The sequence below is a fragment of the Rhagoletis pomonella genome, unplaced genomic scaffold (genome assembly GCF_013731165.1).
Source record: "Rhagoletis pomonella isolate Grant_MI unplaced genomic scaffold, Rhpom_1.0 Rhpom_scaffold_00002, whole genome shotgun sequence".
In the NCBI taxonomy this organism is placed as follows: domain Eukaryota; kingdom Metazoa; phylum Arthropoda; class Insecta; order Diptera; family Tephritidae; genus Rhagoletis; species Rhagoletis pomonella.
This window is the reverse complement of record NW_023458556.1, coordinates 17,425,901-17,439,666: the sequence shown is the minus strand read 5'-3', so window position 1 is coordinate 17,439,666 and position 13,766 is coordinate 17,425,901. Positions and strand designations below refer to the sequence as shown.

The 13,766-nt window shown below is 36.2% G+C and overlaps 1 protein-coding gene across 4 annotated transcripts in view; it reads left to right on the top strand.

Moving 5' to 3' along the window:
* The window catches only part of LOC118733172 (glutamate receptor-interacting protein 1), a 179,760-nt gene that overhangs the window by 64,163 nt on the left and 101,831 nt on the right, over positions 1–13,766 (top strand). The window contains exons 1-2 of one of the 4 annotated variants that reach the window (XM_036462450.1): positions 2,256–2,381; positions 3,420–3,632. The exons of 1 other annotated variant lie outside the window; for it this stretch is intronic. In XM_036462450.1, coding sequence (XP_036318343.1) covers positions 3,503–3,632 — 130 coding nt within the window. In that variant the 5' untranslated portion in view covers positions 2,256–2,381; positions 3,420–3,502. Of the gene's footprint in view, positions 1–2,255; positions 2,382–3,307; positions 3,633–13,766 lie in introns of those variants that run through there. 2 more of the 4 variants (XM_036462449.1, XM_036462451.1) reach the window with 2 other exon arrangements.

Genomic DNA, 13,766 nt, shown 5'->3' with positions numbered 1-13,766 from the left:
GAGCTTTCGGCTCTGAGTGCTGAATCGGTGACATGAAAAGAGTACGTGTGTACGGATTGCTTTTATGTCCAAATCGATGGAGGACCATCCATGCCCGCTAAGGACTTGTGTTAGGTAGAAGTATACCTCACTGTACCGTCTGTTTATCCATATATCGATATTAGGGATGAGGCGTTGTGTGCACCTGCCTTTTGCTGCGCTTTCCCCCCTCGCTTGCCAATGCGATATGCTGCTTTGTCTCAATAAAAACTATAAGGACTAATGCTCCCCATCGCACAGATGCACATGCCTGGTTGCCATACAAAATTTCGACTCTTCGAATTTAATTTAATAACTATCTAAGCATACCTTCTATTACTCTGCCGATGTTTCAACCCACTCCATTGTGTTCCTTTCGGAGGTACCAAAAAATCCTCTTCAGACCAACCTGGCGTTAAAGTTGCGAAACATAATTTTAATATCATGACTTTGTAGCACTCTTAAGATTTATTCCATTATTTTGTCTGGGTGTGCGCATAATTTAGCTAATTTGATTAGTATAAGCTTAAGGACATTAGAGATGATCCTTATTTATATAAAGGCACCCCTGCAAAAATCCATCTACAATGCGTATTAGGAAAAAAGGGAATAACGAGAAGGAGGAGAAAGGAACTATCTTGCTAGAAAAGCTAACACTCCAAATGGCCCCAGCTGGGCGTAGGCGCTATTACCATTAAATTTGGCGATTTTAAATGGCGCAGCTCAGTTGGACTGCATCAGGCAAAGAGATTACTGGGAGGGTGCAACATGAAGATATTCCGCCTGCCAAGGAGAGAAACTTCGATTACTAACATGACACTGTTGGGCTAAAAGGGCATCTGAATAGGCCGGGGATACGGTCAAATGATCTTTGTCGTTGATGCGACATCATTGCATACACTCGTTGAGTGTGACGCGCGCCATCTGCAGGAAGATGCGAAAGAAGTCTAGACTCAATGTGGTTTGAGTTTGAGCACATTCGCTTCATACCCCCGAAAGCTCCTCTCAATTTTCTGAGAGATTTATGCTAAGAAGAAATGTTATAGATCGCTTCGTCGCGGTGCCCCTTCATGTTGATATCTATCTGTCTATACTTGGAATTTTTTATCTAAGTTATTTCTTTAAATTATGTCCACTGGTCTCAAAATGTTTATAAACATTTTGCCAGTCACTTGCGACATGTTGCCCGAAATTGTTGCTAATGAGTACAGCTGTTGGGCATTTCCTGCGCTACACACACATGCACACGCTGATTTTGTACTCTCTGTCTCTCGGTTGTTCGCCACAGAAAAGCACAGCCAACTATACAAACGTTTCGACGCTGGCAGCGTGCCATGAAACGCCGCTAAACACACACAGACAAACAATATTTCGAACAGTTGCCGGCATTAATCACCCAACAGATGAAACTTGCAACGCAGCGCGCGGCTGAAGTTAACGCCACACGAGATAGCCGCTACTTACTGCAACTGCACGCGAATACCAGCGTTGCCGTCTGCGTTTTTTTTTTGCCAAAAGTGGTAGATTTTTTCTTTTTTAATAAAATTTGGTAAAGAATTTGTTTTTCAGTTTGGTAACTTTACTGGTGAAAGTCAGTAATTTTCAGGACATTGAACGCAGTGGCGCAAACAACGGAGCGAACAACACCAAGGGTGCGAACAGAAACGATGAGAATGGGTGACAATGGTGAGAGCAACAGAGTTATGGGTCTAGTCCGTTAGGCATGAACGCCCAGTACAGCATCTTTTAAATAGTTAGCGGAACAAAGAAACATTCGATATCGTGCAAGATAAATACTGGATAAGACGTGTTTTATTATTATTTTATTAGCTTTGAATTTGGTATGTTTAAATAACCTAACCGAAACTGGCCACGGAATCGGAGAGCTCTTCAAATTCTGCCAACTTTTAAGACGATTTTATGGGGGTTTTTCACTACTCGGTTAAATCCATTAGCCGTGCCTGAACTGAATAATATTAAAACCAATATCGAATTCGGTGAAACCTCGGCCGACAGTAGAAAATTCCTCTCATAAACAAACCGTTGTGGCAACACCGGCGCGTACAAGCCTACTGCAGCAACAGTTGGAAAAATGCCGCGCGGCGGCAAGAGAGCGCGCGCGCTTCGCCAAGCGAGCGGGTGGTGGGTGCGTGCGCTGCGCGCTGACTGGTGCGTCGCTGTGGGCAACACAAGGCAAAGCGCCGCTGCACTGATTCATTCGGAAGTTGCTCCTCGTGGTGAACGGTCGTGTTTTGCGGTTGCGTTAATTTTCCCAAAAATTTTTCCTTATTCAGCGCGTTAGTTGTTATGGGCAATTTGAAGTAGTGCGGTGCAATGAGTTGGATCTACTAAAAATATTTAAAGTACAACGAAAAAAAAAAAACAAATACATGTGGTGGATGTGTGCATTTTGTTAAACAAAAATGAAATTTGGCAGCAGGCATTTTTCAAAAATTGACACAGCGTGCGCTGGTATGAGTGTGCGTATTTTGAAATTACCTCAAAACTTGGCAATATTCGAATTTTATACGCCATCTAAAGTAGTTTAAATGGGTGAAATACATACATAGAAATATGTGCGCATATGTGCAAGAGTATATGCAAAATACAAAGTAAATATTCGTGAAGTGTCTGCTGTTGCAGAGTGTTTTCGCGTTTTGAGGAAACTGTGCGCTGAGCGTAGCGCATTCAATTTTCCGTTTTTTTCACTTTCAACTTTGCGGCGGCTCCTACTGCCCACATTGTTGCTTTATTTTGGTCTATAATTGCTTTTTTCTGACTACGCAATTCTCCACTACATTTATTTAACATTCTCACATACATATATATATATAAACTATAAAAGTAGTTTGTGTTGTTGTGCTAAGTATTGGAGTGATTTTGATTTCGAGGTCTGCGTGCGCGCGCCTTACCGCCACGTTCGTGCCGCGCGCGCGGGGCAGTCATCGCCGACGGTCATCCGCCCGCCCAAGCGCCCATTCACCCAACGAACTGAACCAACCGACTAGCAGACTTTCCGCCGTTTAAGTTTAAAAATAGTTTTCGTACACTCAGTCGCATACGCACGAGCCAAGGGGAAAATCTGGTGAAAAGCCGTGTAAAGTAGACGAACGAGCAGCGAGAAAAGTACTTTAGGCCTTAAAAAAAAATTTCGATTTCTTCAACGTTTTGTCAACGACTTGGCGTCTTTGAGGCGCGCGGAAAAAAAAAAAAAACAAAATAAAATATCTGCTTTTGCAGTGCGTTTTTACTCGAGTTTTTTTTTAATTTTGTTTTTGTTGGTTTTTAGATTTCCCCCTCTGTATGTTCGCACAACTGTGAAATTTCAAATCAATTTTGGAATCGTATTTTAACAAAAAAGCACGTTTTCGAAACAAAATTTTAAATTTATTTGTGTGCAGTGATGCTGGGAGTGCAATGTTTGTAGCGCAGTGAGTGGCGATTTTTTGCTGGATTGAATTTGCGAAAAATATTTGTGTTTAATATGAAACTTTGGAAGGCGAAAAAACCGATTAGCTGCGTGCCCGGCAAATCGGCGACACTGAAAAACGAGGATAAATTAGATGGCGGCAATGGTGGTAGTGCCGGCATACCGCTAACGCCAATTGTTTCGGGTGAGTGGCAACTGTTGGTTAAAAAAAAAAAAAAAATATTTTCATTGTTAAGTACATGGTTAAATATGGTAATTACACTGTTCAACAGATTTTTCCCTCTAAAAGATATTAGCAATTTCTTTATTAACGTATAAGAAAATATAGTTCCTAGATAAAACAAGAAATGACCAAGTTGTCTCCGGCTATACATTGTACTAAATTAACCTTCATGATACCTACTGTGAATTTAAATATTTTTGCGCCTCACAAATGATTTTTTGTAGGGGCTATTTCAGGCAGAAATTCACTCCGAGGTTTATCATTTTCTGCCGAGGGGCGTCCTCTATTAGGAAAAAGAAATCATTTTTAGATATCGGTCGGACTAAGAGGTGTGGAACTCTTTGTGCTCAACGTTCCACTAAGAAAAAAATTAAAACATTTCGTCGCTCGGATAAATAAATGCCGTATGTAAAAATTCGGCCAAATTGAGTTAATAAATTGAAAATCCTTTAAAAACTCAAAAATAACTAATTTATAATAAACAATAGATTGCTTTCTCACGAGATTATCATTTATCGAAAACTTCGTTACACTCGCAAGCTTCTCGATGCACAATTAAAGGCTTTGTGCAGGGTTGGCACTGACCAAAAAAAAGTAGTTACCATCCACTTGAAAAAAACTTACCAAGTCTGGAAAATATCTATTAAAAACCTTTTTTTTATTATTTTAGTAAAAATTATAGTTTTGTTCTATTTCAATCAAAATTTAATTTTTTTATTAAGGAATTTTTTATTTAACTAATGATATAGCAGATATTTGAGATCATATTAATGTCTGGAGTTATTACACACAAATACAGTGACTCAAAAAACCCTTTGTGTTTTTTTTATATTCACAATGTTTTTCAATTAAGAATTGGCTTGCTATTCTTTTTTGTATAGTAATATTTGCTCCGCTTTAAGCAAACACATAAAAATCAAAGATTCAAACTAAATACAACATTTAGAAAAAATTCCAAAAACTGTCGTCTAAATTTCGAGATTTTTACTGTGAACTTCTGTAACATTTTTGGATATGCAGTTTTTTAGGCCATGAAATTTTAGTATAACCAACAATATGCAGCTGTAAAAATTTCCGTAGATTATTTTTTAATATATTTGCCGCCGATCTTTTGCGTTTTTTTTAACAATTGCTATTTATAAAAAACTGGCGTTGTCTTTTTTATTTTTATTTTTTTGCGAACAATCATAGTATGTAATAACCAGGGAACGGATTTTTAGGACCTAAAAACCTATAAAAAAGGCAAAATAAAGTAACGAAATAGGCTGGAAAAGGCAAAATAAAATAGCGAAAAAGGCAGGAAAAGGAAAAAAAAAGGTATTGCAAAAAAAGCAAAATAAGGCACTAAAAAAGACAGAATATACGAAGAACATTAAAAAAAATATATTTATTTTAGAAATGCTTATATTACAAGTAAAAAGAGAAAAACTATGAACTAATTTCATTATATGAAAAATTTGTACTTTGAATCTTTGACTATTTTATCCTCTCGAGTTTCTAACTCATAAAACTTTAATCTGTATAGTTGTAGTAACATTGAAACACAAGATGCATTTTGAAGATTTCTGGCAGCATTTTTATTCGATTTTCGCGAAGAAAAGCCTTGAATGTACTAAATGTGTGCTCGACGTAAATTGATACAAGCGGCGCCCAATTTAAATATGGAACGTTTGAAACGTTCATATTATCAGGAATAAGGGCGTTTTCTTCGCCCTTTATAATTTTATCTACACCCCTTATTGTCTCCAAGCCTTCGTTAGCTGAGAAAACGGCTTTGAATTTTTCCAACACCAATTTGGCAAGAGGTCTATGCGCTTTAAAAAAAAATTGTAAATGCTATAATCATTTTTTTAAAGGTAGAAAAGGCAAAAAAGGCAAATATCTTAAAAAAGGCAAAAAAAGGCAACATCAAATGTGTATATATGGAATCAGGGAAAGCTAAATCGTGGACATTCTTAATCGAATATACTCTATCTCTTTAGTAGAAAAAAGGCAATTTCCATAAAATCCGTTCCCTGGTAATAACATACCTGAACATTTTTTATTTAAAGAATCATTTAAAATATTTAGGCAATCAAAAGCTCTTCAGGATTCCAGTAAACTAAGTTTTTAAAGGAAATATATGTACTAGAAAGAGCCAGTGTTGCCAGAGAAAAATTTCGTTTGGAGCTAAAACGGTCGAAAAAAGAGCTAAATAATACTAATAGCAGCTAAAATGAAGAGCTACATATTTTTGCTAAGTTTGAGCATTTATTGACGTAGGGTTGTTTTTACATTTTCGGCAGTTTTAATAAAAACAGCGAATTTTGTAAGTTTAAGTGCTGGAGAAATCTTTTAAAACCAAAAAAAGGTGCATATATTTCGAATTGGATGCTATGGCACTTATAATAGTGAACTAAAAATACTTTACAAACTGTTAAAGTCTGTAATTTAAGATATTTGAATTGAATAATTTTTTCGCAAAATTTTTTTCTGGAAAGTTTTACTTCCAGCTCTCCTTAAAGGTAAGATTAGTAAGGTTAAATAAAATCCGCGCTATCAGAAAAAGGATTTTCTTTTAATTAAGTTTTGAATTCTTTAACCTAAATCCAAGAGTTGATGGTGTGCAGTGTATATCGAAATTTCCATTTTATCAACGCTTAAGTTTTGGCTTATACATACTATATACCAAATACAGCTAAAACTTTCTGGAGCTAAAAAAGTGCTAGATAAATTTGAAAAGTGCTAAAAAAAGAGCTAGGAGCTAAAACCCGATTTTCTGAGCTAAATAGAAAAATAAAGAGCTAAATCTAGCTGCAAAATCACCAAAATGGCAACACTGGAAATAGCATAAAAATATACCTTTCATTTGATACATAATTTTATATAGTTAAGAACAACTGCCGACAGCGAAATGAAACAACAGTATTGATATTTTAATATAAAATTAAAATTTTGAATAAAAACTAGTACATCACATAGTGACAAAAATCCGCAGACACTTTTCATATGACTCAATATTATAACATGTTCAACTTTATTTGCATATACATACATACATACATTAGTCTGTACTAAAACGTGCGGTGAAACCTGCGAGCATAAGCTAGTATAAGTTAATGCTGTCGGTGGACGTTTTTTTCAATGTCAAATATTTTATTATGCTGCTAAAAATGGCAAACGCGCAACTGCCTCTCTTTAAAGTGCACTGAACCTGGTCGTAAAGCAATGCACGCTCTAGCGCCCTTAGATTTAAAAACGAAACTCCCCTCAAAGTGAAATTTAGTAGGTAATTCAATGCCCAAAACCAAACGAACATTGACCTAATATGCATAACATGCGGTAAAATTTATTTAAGTATGTATGAATGTTTGTTGAAACACATATGTACATATATGTATATATGTAAGTACATAAGTGTGCAACTCAAAACCCTTTGTCAATATTGAGTGTTGAATGTATGCAATCATAAATCACACTCCACTCTAATACATCGCACACCTTTCAACGACTTTCGTTTATTTGTTTTGATTAGACTGCGAGCAGCTAAAATTTCACTGACGCCCCCAAAAAATCTTATTTAGTATCGAGTGGCATATGTGTTTACATACATACATACACACATCTGTGGCTGTGTAATTGAAATGCATTTTTGTTGCACTTTCAAATTATGTGGCACTTCCCTCTACATACATACATATGTATGTATGTATGTCTGTACGTTTGAACACTTACCCTTGTCATTGCTGTGTTGTTTTTGTTTTTTTTTTTGAGTTCACAGTTGTCATTATTGAGCTAAAAATGTAAACAAGTGACATCTGGCCTTTGCTGCTAAGCGAATGCGGTGGCCACCTTCCATAACTGCTACCACTCTACATCTACGTTCGTAATAGTCACTTATTCAGCAGCCACACTTGGGAGTTTCAAACATTTTTATCGCATGCGATACTTCCAAGTTTGAGTGAGATCAATTGGCGCTGTCACTCTGAGTTGTTTATACATACATATAGCAGAAATTAAATCGATCGCTTACTTATCCAGTTCTATAGTATTTTCCGCTTGAATTGTGATTTGATCTGTACATACAAATGTGTGTCCATACAGAATGACTGTATGTAAAAAATATATGTACATTAGGGTGCATTGTCAAAAAAAAAATGCGGAATTTAAAATTTATAATACTTAACGAACTCCGCTAAAATATTTAAAAAATATTTAGATTTACACACTTACGTGCGCTGGATCGAATCAAAAATACTTGAACAAATGTCACTATTTTGATTCCACAATTATATTCAACAATTTTTATTGAGCTCGAGGCCGTTTTTGATTCCGTTAAAAAAATTTTACAAATTTTTTAATTTTTTTGAGCTGATTTTTTTAGAAAAAATATCTTTAAAAACTAATTTTATTTATAAAAAATCGATTTTTGGAAATATTTTCATATCGACTGCTGAGTGGAAGATCGACCTATCTCGGAAACCGGTGCGAAAACGTCCTATCTCAAAAAACTTTTCAAAAACGCCCTATTTCAGAAAAAACGGCCTATCTCAGAATGCGGTTCAAAAACGCCCTATCTCACTTGAAAATGTAAGGAAAATTAATGATGAGATAGGGCGTTTTTGAACCGAATTCTGAGATAGGCTGTTTTTCTGAAATAGGGCGTTTTTGAAAAGTTTTTTGAGATAGGGCGTATTCGAACTTGCTTCCGAGATAGGTCGATCTTCCACTCAGCAGTCGATATAGACGTAGCTCATGTAAATCTTAATATTTTTCCGAAATATTTTTGCGGAATTCTTAAAATATATCAAATTTTGTATATGAAAAAATATTGTCGATTTTTATTTTTTGTATGGAGAGTGATGCACCCTTATGTAACTACATACATACATACATATTTTTATGTGGGCCTCGCAGCACTTAGGTACTTACGTAACTGCGTTGTATTTTCGAACTATTTTAATTTTTTTTTAGCTTTTATTTCTTGTCAATTATTCTGCTAGAAATTTAAACATTGAAGTCAGATTGAAGTGATCACATCGTTCTTTACTGTTCCGTTCGAATGCGCTAATATTCGATTTTCCCCCAATAACCCTGTGTGCTGGCATATTAGGCGAGCGCTTCGTTAGCTCTTCACTTTCTTCACTCTCTGCCCGTCCCCCGCTGGCAATACATGGAGCCGAGTATTGATGTTGCCAGTCAGTAGCTTAATTGTAAATGGTTTGCCGCCTACGCTTTCGATTTGTATCTGGTAAATGTTTTCTTTTTTTTTTTAGATGTCATAGATGGTACCATTAGGCTATGTGGGTATCGGCGATTGCCGCCCATTCAAAGTGAATAAAAGAAATTTTATGGAATAATTGTGGGAAACTCATAGATGGTTGTAAAACTCTGCGTTCCAAGAAATTCTATTCGGTCATGTGTTTTATTTTATTTCTACGTGGATTGTGTATAATCTTCGTTATTGACGAGATAAAATGAAAGAAGACAAGAAAGAAAGAGTTCAAGTTAAGCTAAAGATTGTCTGGTGGAGTTTATAAGGCAAATGCTCTTGTGCAGTGTGATCATGGCAAACGTCGGTGAGAAGTCGGCTTCAAGATGTGTGACCCTTTGTACACCGCAGTGTGGCGTGCTCTCACCACTTCTTGGGAACTTAACCGTGGAATCTCTCCTGCGAGAGACGAAGTCGTGAAGCAAGTTCCCGCAAACTCTGTGCGCCTTGATGCAGAGGGCAATTCGCAATGTATCAAAAGGGTCCACGCGTTTGGGCCTCCGCGTAAATTCGGAGAAAGTGAACTTACTTAAGTGAACTGACAACACCGGAACTAATTGCGCGATTAATAAACTTCTGTAATCTGGAAAAATATAGCATTATTGCTGGTTGTACAGAGTGTATTGTTGAAACTCTATTTCCGGAAAGAAAATTCGCTATGAAATTCCCAAGCAGGAAGAAACCTACCCGGTAGTATAGTAATTTTCACAAATGGTTAAAAAATGAATTGTGGATTTGGAGAGGGGGAGGGGGGGGGGGAGGTAAGTTGGATATTGTCTCGCAGCGCTGCACTGATCCATTCATTTCAGCTATCGGGCTACTGTAGTGTTTTCCACGACGAGGTCCTTGCTATAATGGATACTATAAACGAACTAAGCACTGATTCGACTACGCAGATTATTCCGGCAACGAACGAATTGGTATGCCCTTTGTCAAATGAAAGCTCCTCTTAAGAGGTTTGTCATTGCCTGCCGGGGGGTGGCCGCTATTAGAAAGAACTTTTCATTTTTATTTTTTATTTTTTGTTGGGCTCGAACCCAGACCCTGCAGTATTCTTGCGCGCATTGCTAACCACTACACCACAGTGTCTGGCATTATTGAGGCGCCGATTGCGCTTTTTGGGATCTCCTTTTTTAGTGACCTTGACAAATTGCGAGATTTAAATCTTAGGTGCCTGACGAGTTTCGTCAATGATGCAAAATGGTTCAGCAAGGGGGAGTGCAAGCTCTTAGTATCACCATAGGCCTTCAACTCGTGGCATATGTGTGCCCCTGAGTAGCTGTGGCAGCTACACCTACTTACCTACCTACCCACCTAAATTATCAGCTGATTGTCTCTATTTGTTTTCACCACACAAATTTTACTGAACTTTTTGTGGCTTTCACAAGTCTCAAGTCACAAATGTTTAGTCTCAAATTTAGTTACTGACTTGTTTCTTGTTTTCTTGTTTTTTCAACCGCATATCGACAGCACTTTGGCAAAGCCTCGTAGCTCAGAAATCACTAATGCTTCGTTTTTCGTATAATAAATTAAAAATATGCCTTAAAATACTACGATTCATTATATATTATTCTTAATTAACTAAAAGGTACTTCATTTTTAATATTCAGTAAAAAAGTTGTTAAAAATGAGTTGTTATTGATAGAGTTTTTTTTTGTTAAAGAGAAAGTGTTTTGCGATACGAGGTCTTGCCAAAGTACCGAGGATGAATTTTCTATTCAAGGATCCACTCCTTGCTTAACCTGGTATTCAATAGCCAACCCTGACTATGTTGTTTCGAGGGCTGCGTTCAAAAAAGTGCCTCAAGCTATCGCCAAAAGCAATCTTACTTAATTCGGCACTTCCTTCGTAGGGAAGACAAAACTTATGATGGTGTTGGAACGTCAGTACTTGGCGGCAGATATTTATATTTTATATACAACTTTTCTCAATATCTTGAATACTTACATACATACATTTTTATTTGATTAATACTTAGTACCACATATTGCATTTGAACATACAAAATTATATTAAAATTATGTGTGTAAGTATGTATGTACGTACATGCATACACCTGGATTTCATCGTCATTGCATTAATTATTCGCTCACTCGAAACCGACATAATCTGTTGCAAATAATTAAAATTCGATTTGCAATTAAAATTCAACTAATTATGCTTGTCATTTAGTAGTGAGGTGATACATATACATACATACATACATACTAGCGCAACGGCACATTTCACCATTTATGACATTGGGGATGCCACAATTGGTCTCATTACACTCTCTCTGGACGCTGATGCATTTCAATGCATTTCGCGGGTTCAATGCACAATCGTGTCACCCAACGTCGCTGTCGTGAGATCGGTCGGTCGGTGTTCGTGGCGCTGTTGCAATGCAGACGCAGTCGTCGCCATCATCGTCTGCGTTCGTGTTAATTAACACGTGTCCACAATTCAAATTTGTTGCAAGGAACATAAAAGCAAAACAAAAACAAAGAGTAGAACATTAAATCGACATCGAGGCGCTATAATGGAGCAAGCAGAAGCGGTGAGGTGTTGTTGAGTTGGCAATGTCGCGAAGAATGGCTGGGATGTTTTCTTGTTGTCTAGCTGTTGAGATTTTTATGCTCCCAAAAGTGCATAGTAGGCGCGTCAGAAAGAAAATACATACATATATACGATGTATGTATGTATGCACATTAGACCATACCAGAAAAATAGTGCGCCGTCCACCTTGGAATAAAAAAAAATAAAGTTTACCGAAGGTACGGGTGGCCTTTTTATATTTTTCGTCATATCTTCGGCATCTATGTATATCGATGTTCTTATCTCGAGAAGACATTTTTTTGCGACAATATTTATTGACCTCATATACCCCACTTACCCGCCATAATCTCAATTCTTATCATCCTAACGTGCCACCTTAATGTTAGTAAATTAAAGTTCGCCCAAAATCATTAATCTTTTGAATGTAAATGTAATTAAAAACATGTTTTTTATTGCCGATTTTATGCAGGTGTTACCAAAAAAGCGGTCGCCCCTAGGTTCGCCTTTTTGTTTTGCTTTTAGGGTGGTACGGCCTAATGCGCTTTTGTTGAAGTTTTAACATTTGAAATTCGTGTTATTCGAAAAACAAATGTATACTTTTCTTTTAATTTAAACGCACCCGACTAGACTATTGGTGTTTCCGTAGAGGGAAAGGCATCACTGCTGTTATGTGCGACGATGCATTGCAACGCAAATTAATCCAACAAATTATAAATCCAGCATGCCATTATATGTTTACATTTATATATGTATGAATTTTTATATCCACATACATATCAACCTATATACACGTACATACATATATATATATATGTAGGTATGCATTTTTGTGCCTACATCTACATACATACATACTTACATAATTATTACGGCACATTCAACTGTTGGCTGCAAGGAGAATTGACGTTATTTTTAGCGAATGTTGAAATTGTGGAATTCTTCGCTTCAGCCACCCTATCCACAGCGCCACCAACAGCCTCGTCACCATCATCAACAACATCATAACTTTTAACTTCGCGCCAAGCGAGTATTTACGGGCAAATCATAATCGGTGCAGCTTTTGACGATTTTCCTTTCTTCGATGTGAAGTTGGGAGCTGCGTGCGTGGCATTTTCATTGTCGTCGCCGTGGGTGTAACAAAGCCCTATACTGAGTAAATGATAATCTGGCCTTTTCCCGTTGGCGTTGCCGTTTTAATTATCGTTTAAATGACGTTGTCGTCTTCATCATCGCTGGGTATATATATAAATTTAAATTCTTGAAATATTTATGCACAGTGCCGGACAAAATTAATTGGCACAGTGAATTATTTGCAATATACATAAGTTCTTTGTTCTAATTTATTTTCGATAATTTTTTACACAAATTCAGTTCATTCTACACCAAAAAAACATAAAAATAAAATCTCTAAAGCTTTGTGCAAAACTCAAGAAAATGCAAAAAATTTGCATACTAATTTGCAACTCTGTATTCAGATTTTTTAGAAAAATTCTAAGTATGCAGTTTTATAGCCCATTCAATTTTAGTTTGACAAAGTGCATGTTTGAAGTCGCTAGAAAATTTCGTTGATTTGAATAGAAAGTTGTAAATTTATTAAACTTTTCTGTGTTTTGCACAAAATTTAGTGATTTTATTTTTAGGATTTTTGGTGTAGAATGAACTACATTTTTATAAAAAATCCTCGAAAATAATCAAGAATGAGAAAAATTCATTGTGCCAATACTTTTGTCCGGCACTGTACATACATACATATGCATGTACTTGTAAATGGAAACGACGAAGAGAAGCTAACGAAAATCGAAATGGCAGCTATAACTTCTACCACTTATGTACACATCGTTGCTTTTCCATTTTTCCTTAAAAAAATCGTGGCATAAAGCTCAATAACACTGTTCAAATCCGATTTTTCTGTAGAAGAGGAGAGTTTTTATGGTTTCAAAATTGGTTGAAAATTACGGCCAAATTCGTATTTAATGTATAGTTGTTGTTGAAACTTGTTCAATTTCTGTTGTTTTCGCATTTTGTTTTATGTTGTATTTGGAATTAAACTTTGTAATAAAGATAAATGTGATGATGAGGAAATAAATATGTAATTAAGATGAAAAAGAAAAGAATGAAAAAGAAAAGAATGAAAAATACATAGAATTAGGGTAACTGAAAAGGTAAGAATATTTATTAAAATTTTCCGATAAGATCGAAATAAATTCAGTCATAAACAATTTAGTTATCAAAAGTTATCAAGTCATTGAAATTTATCAAATCATCGGAGTTTTTTAGTTATCGAAATTTATCGAGTTATCCATGTTTAT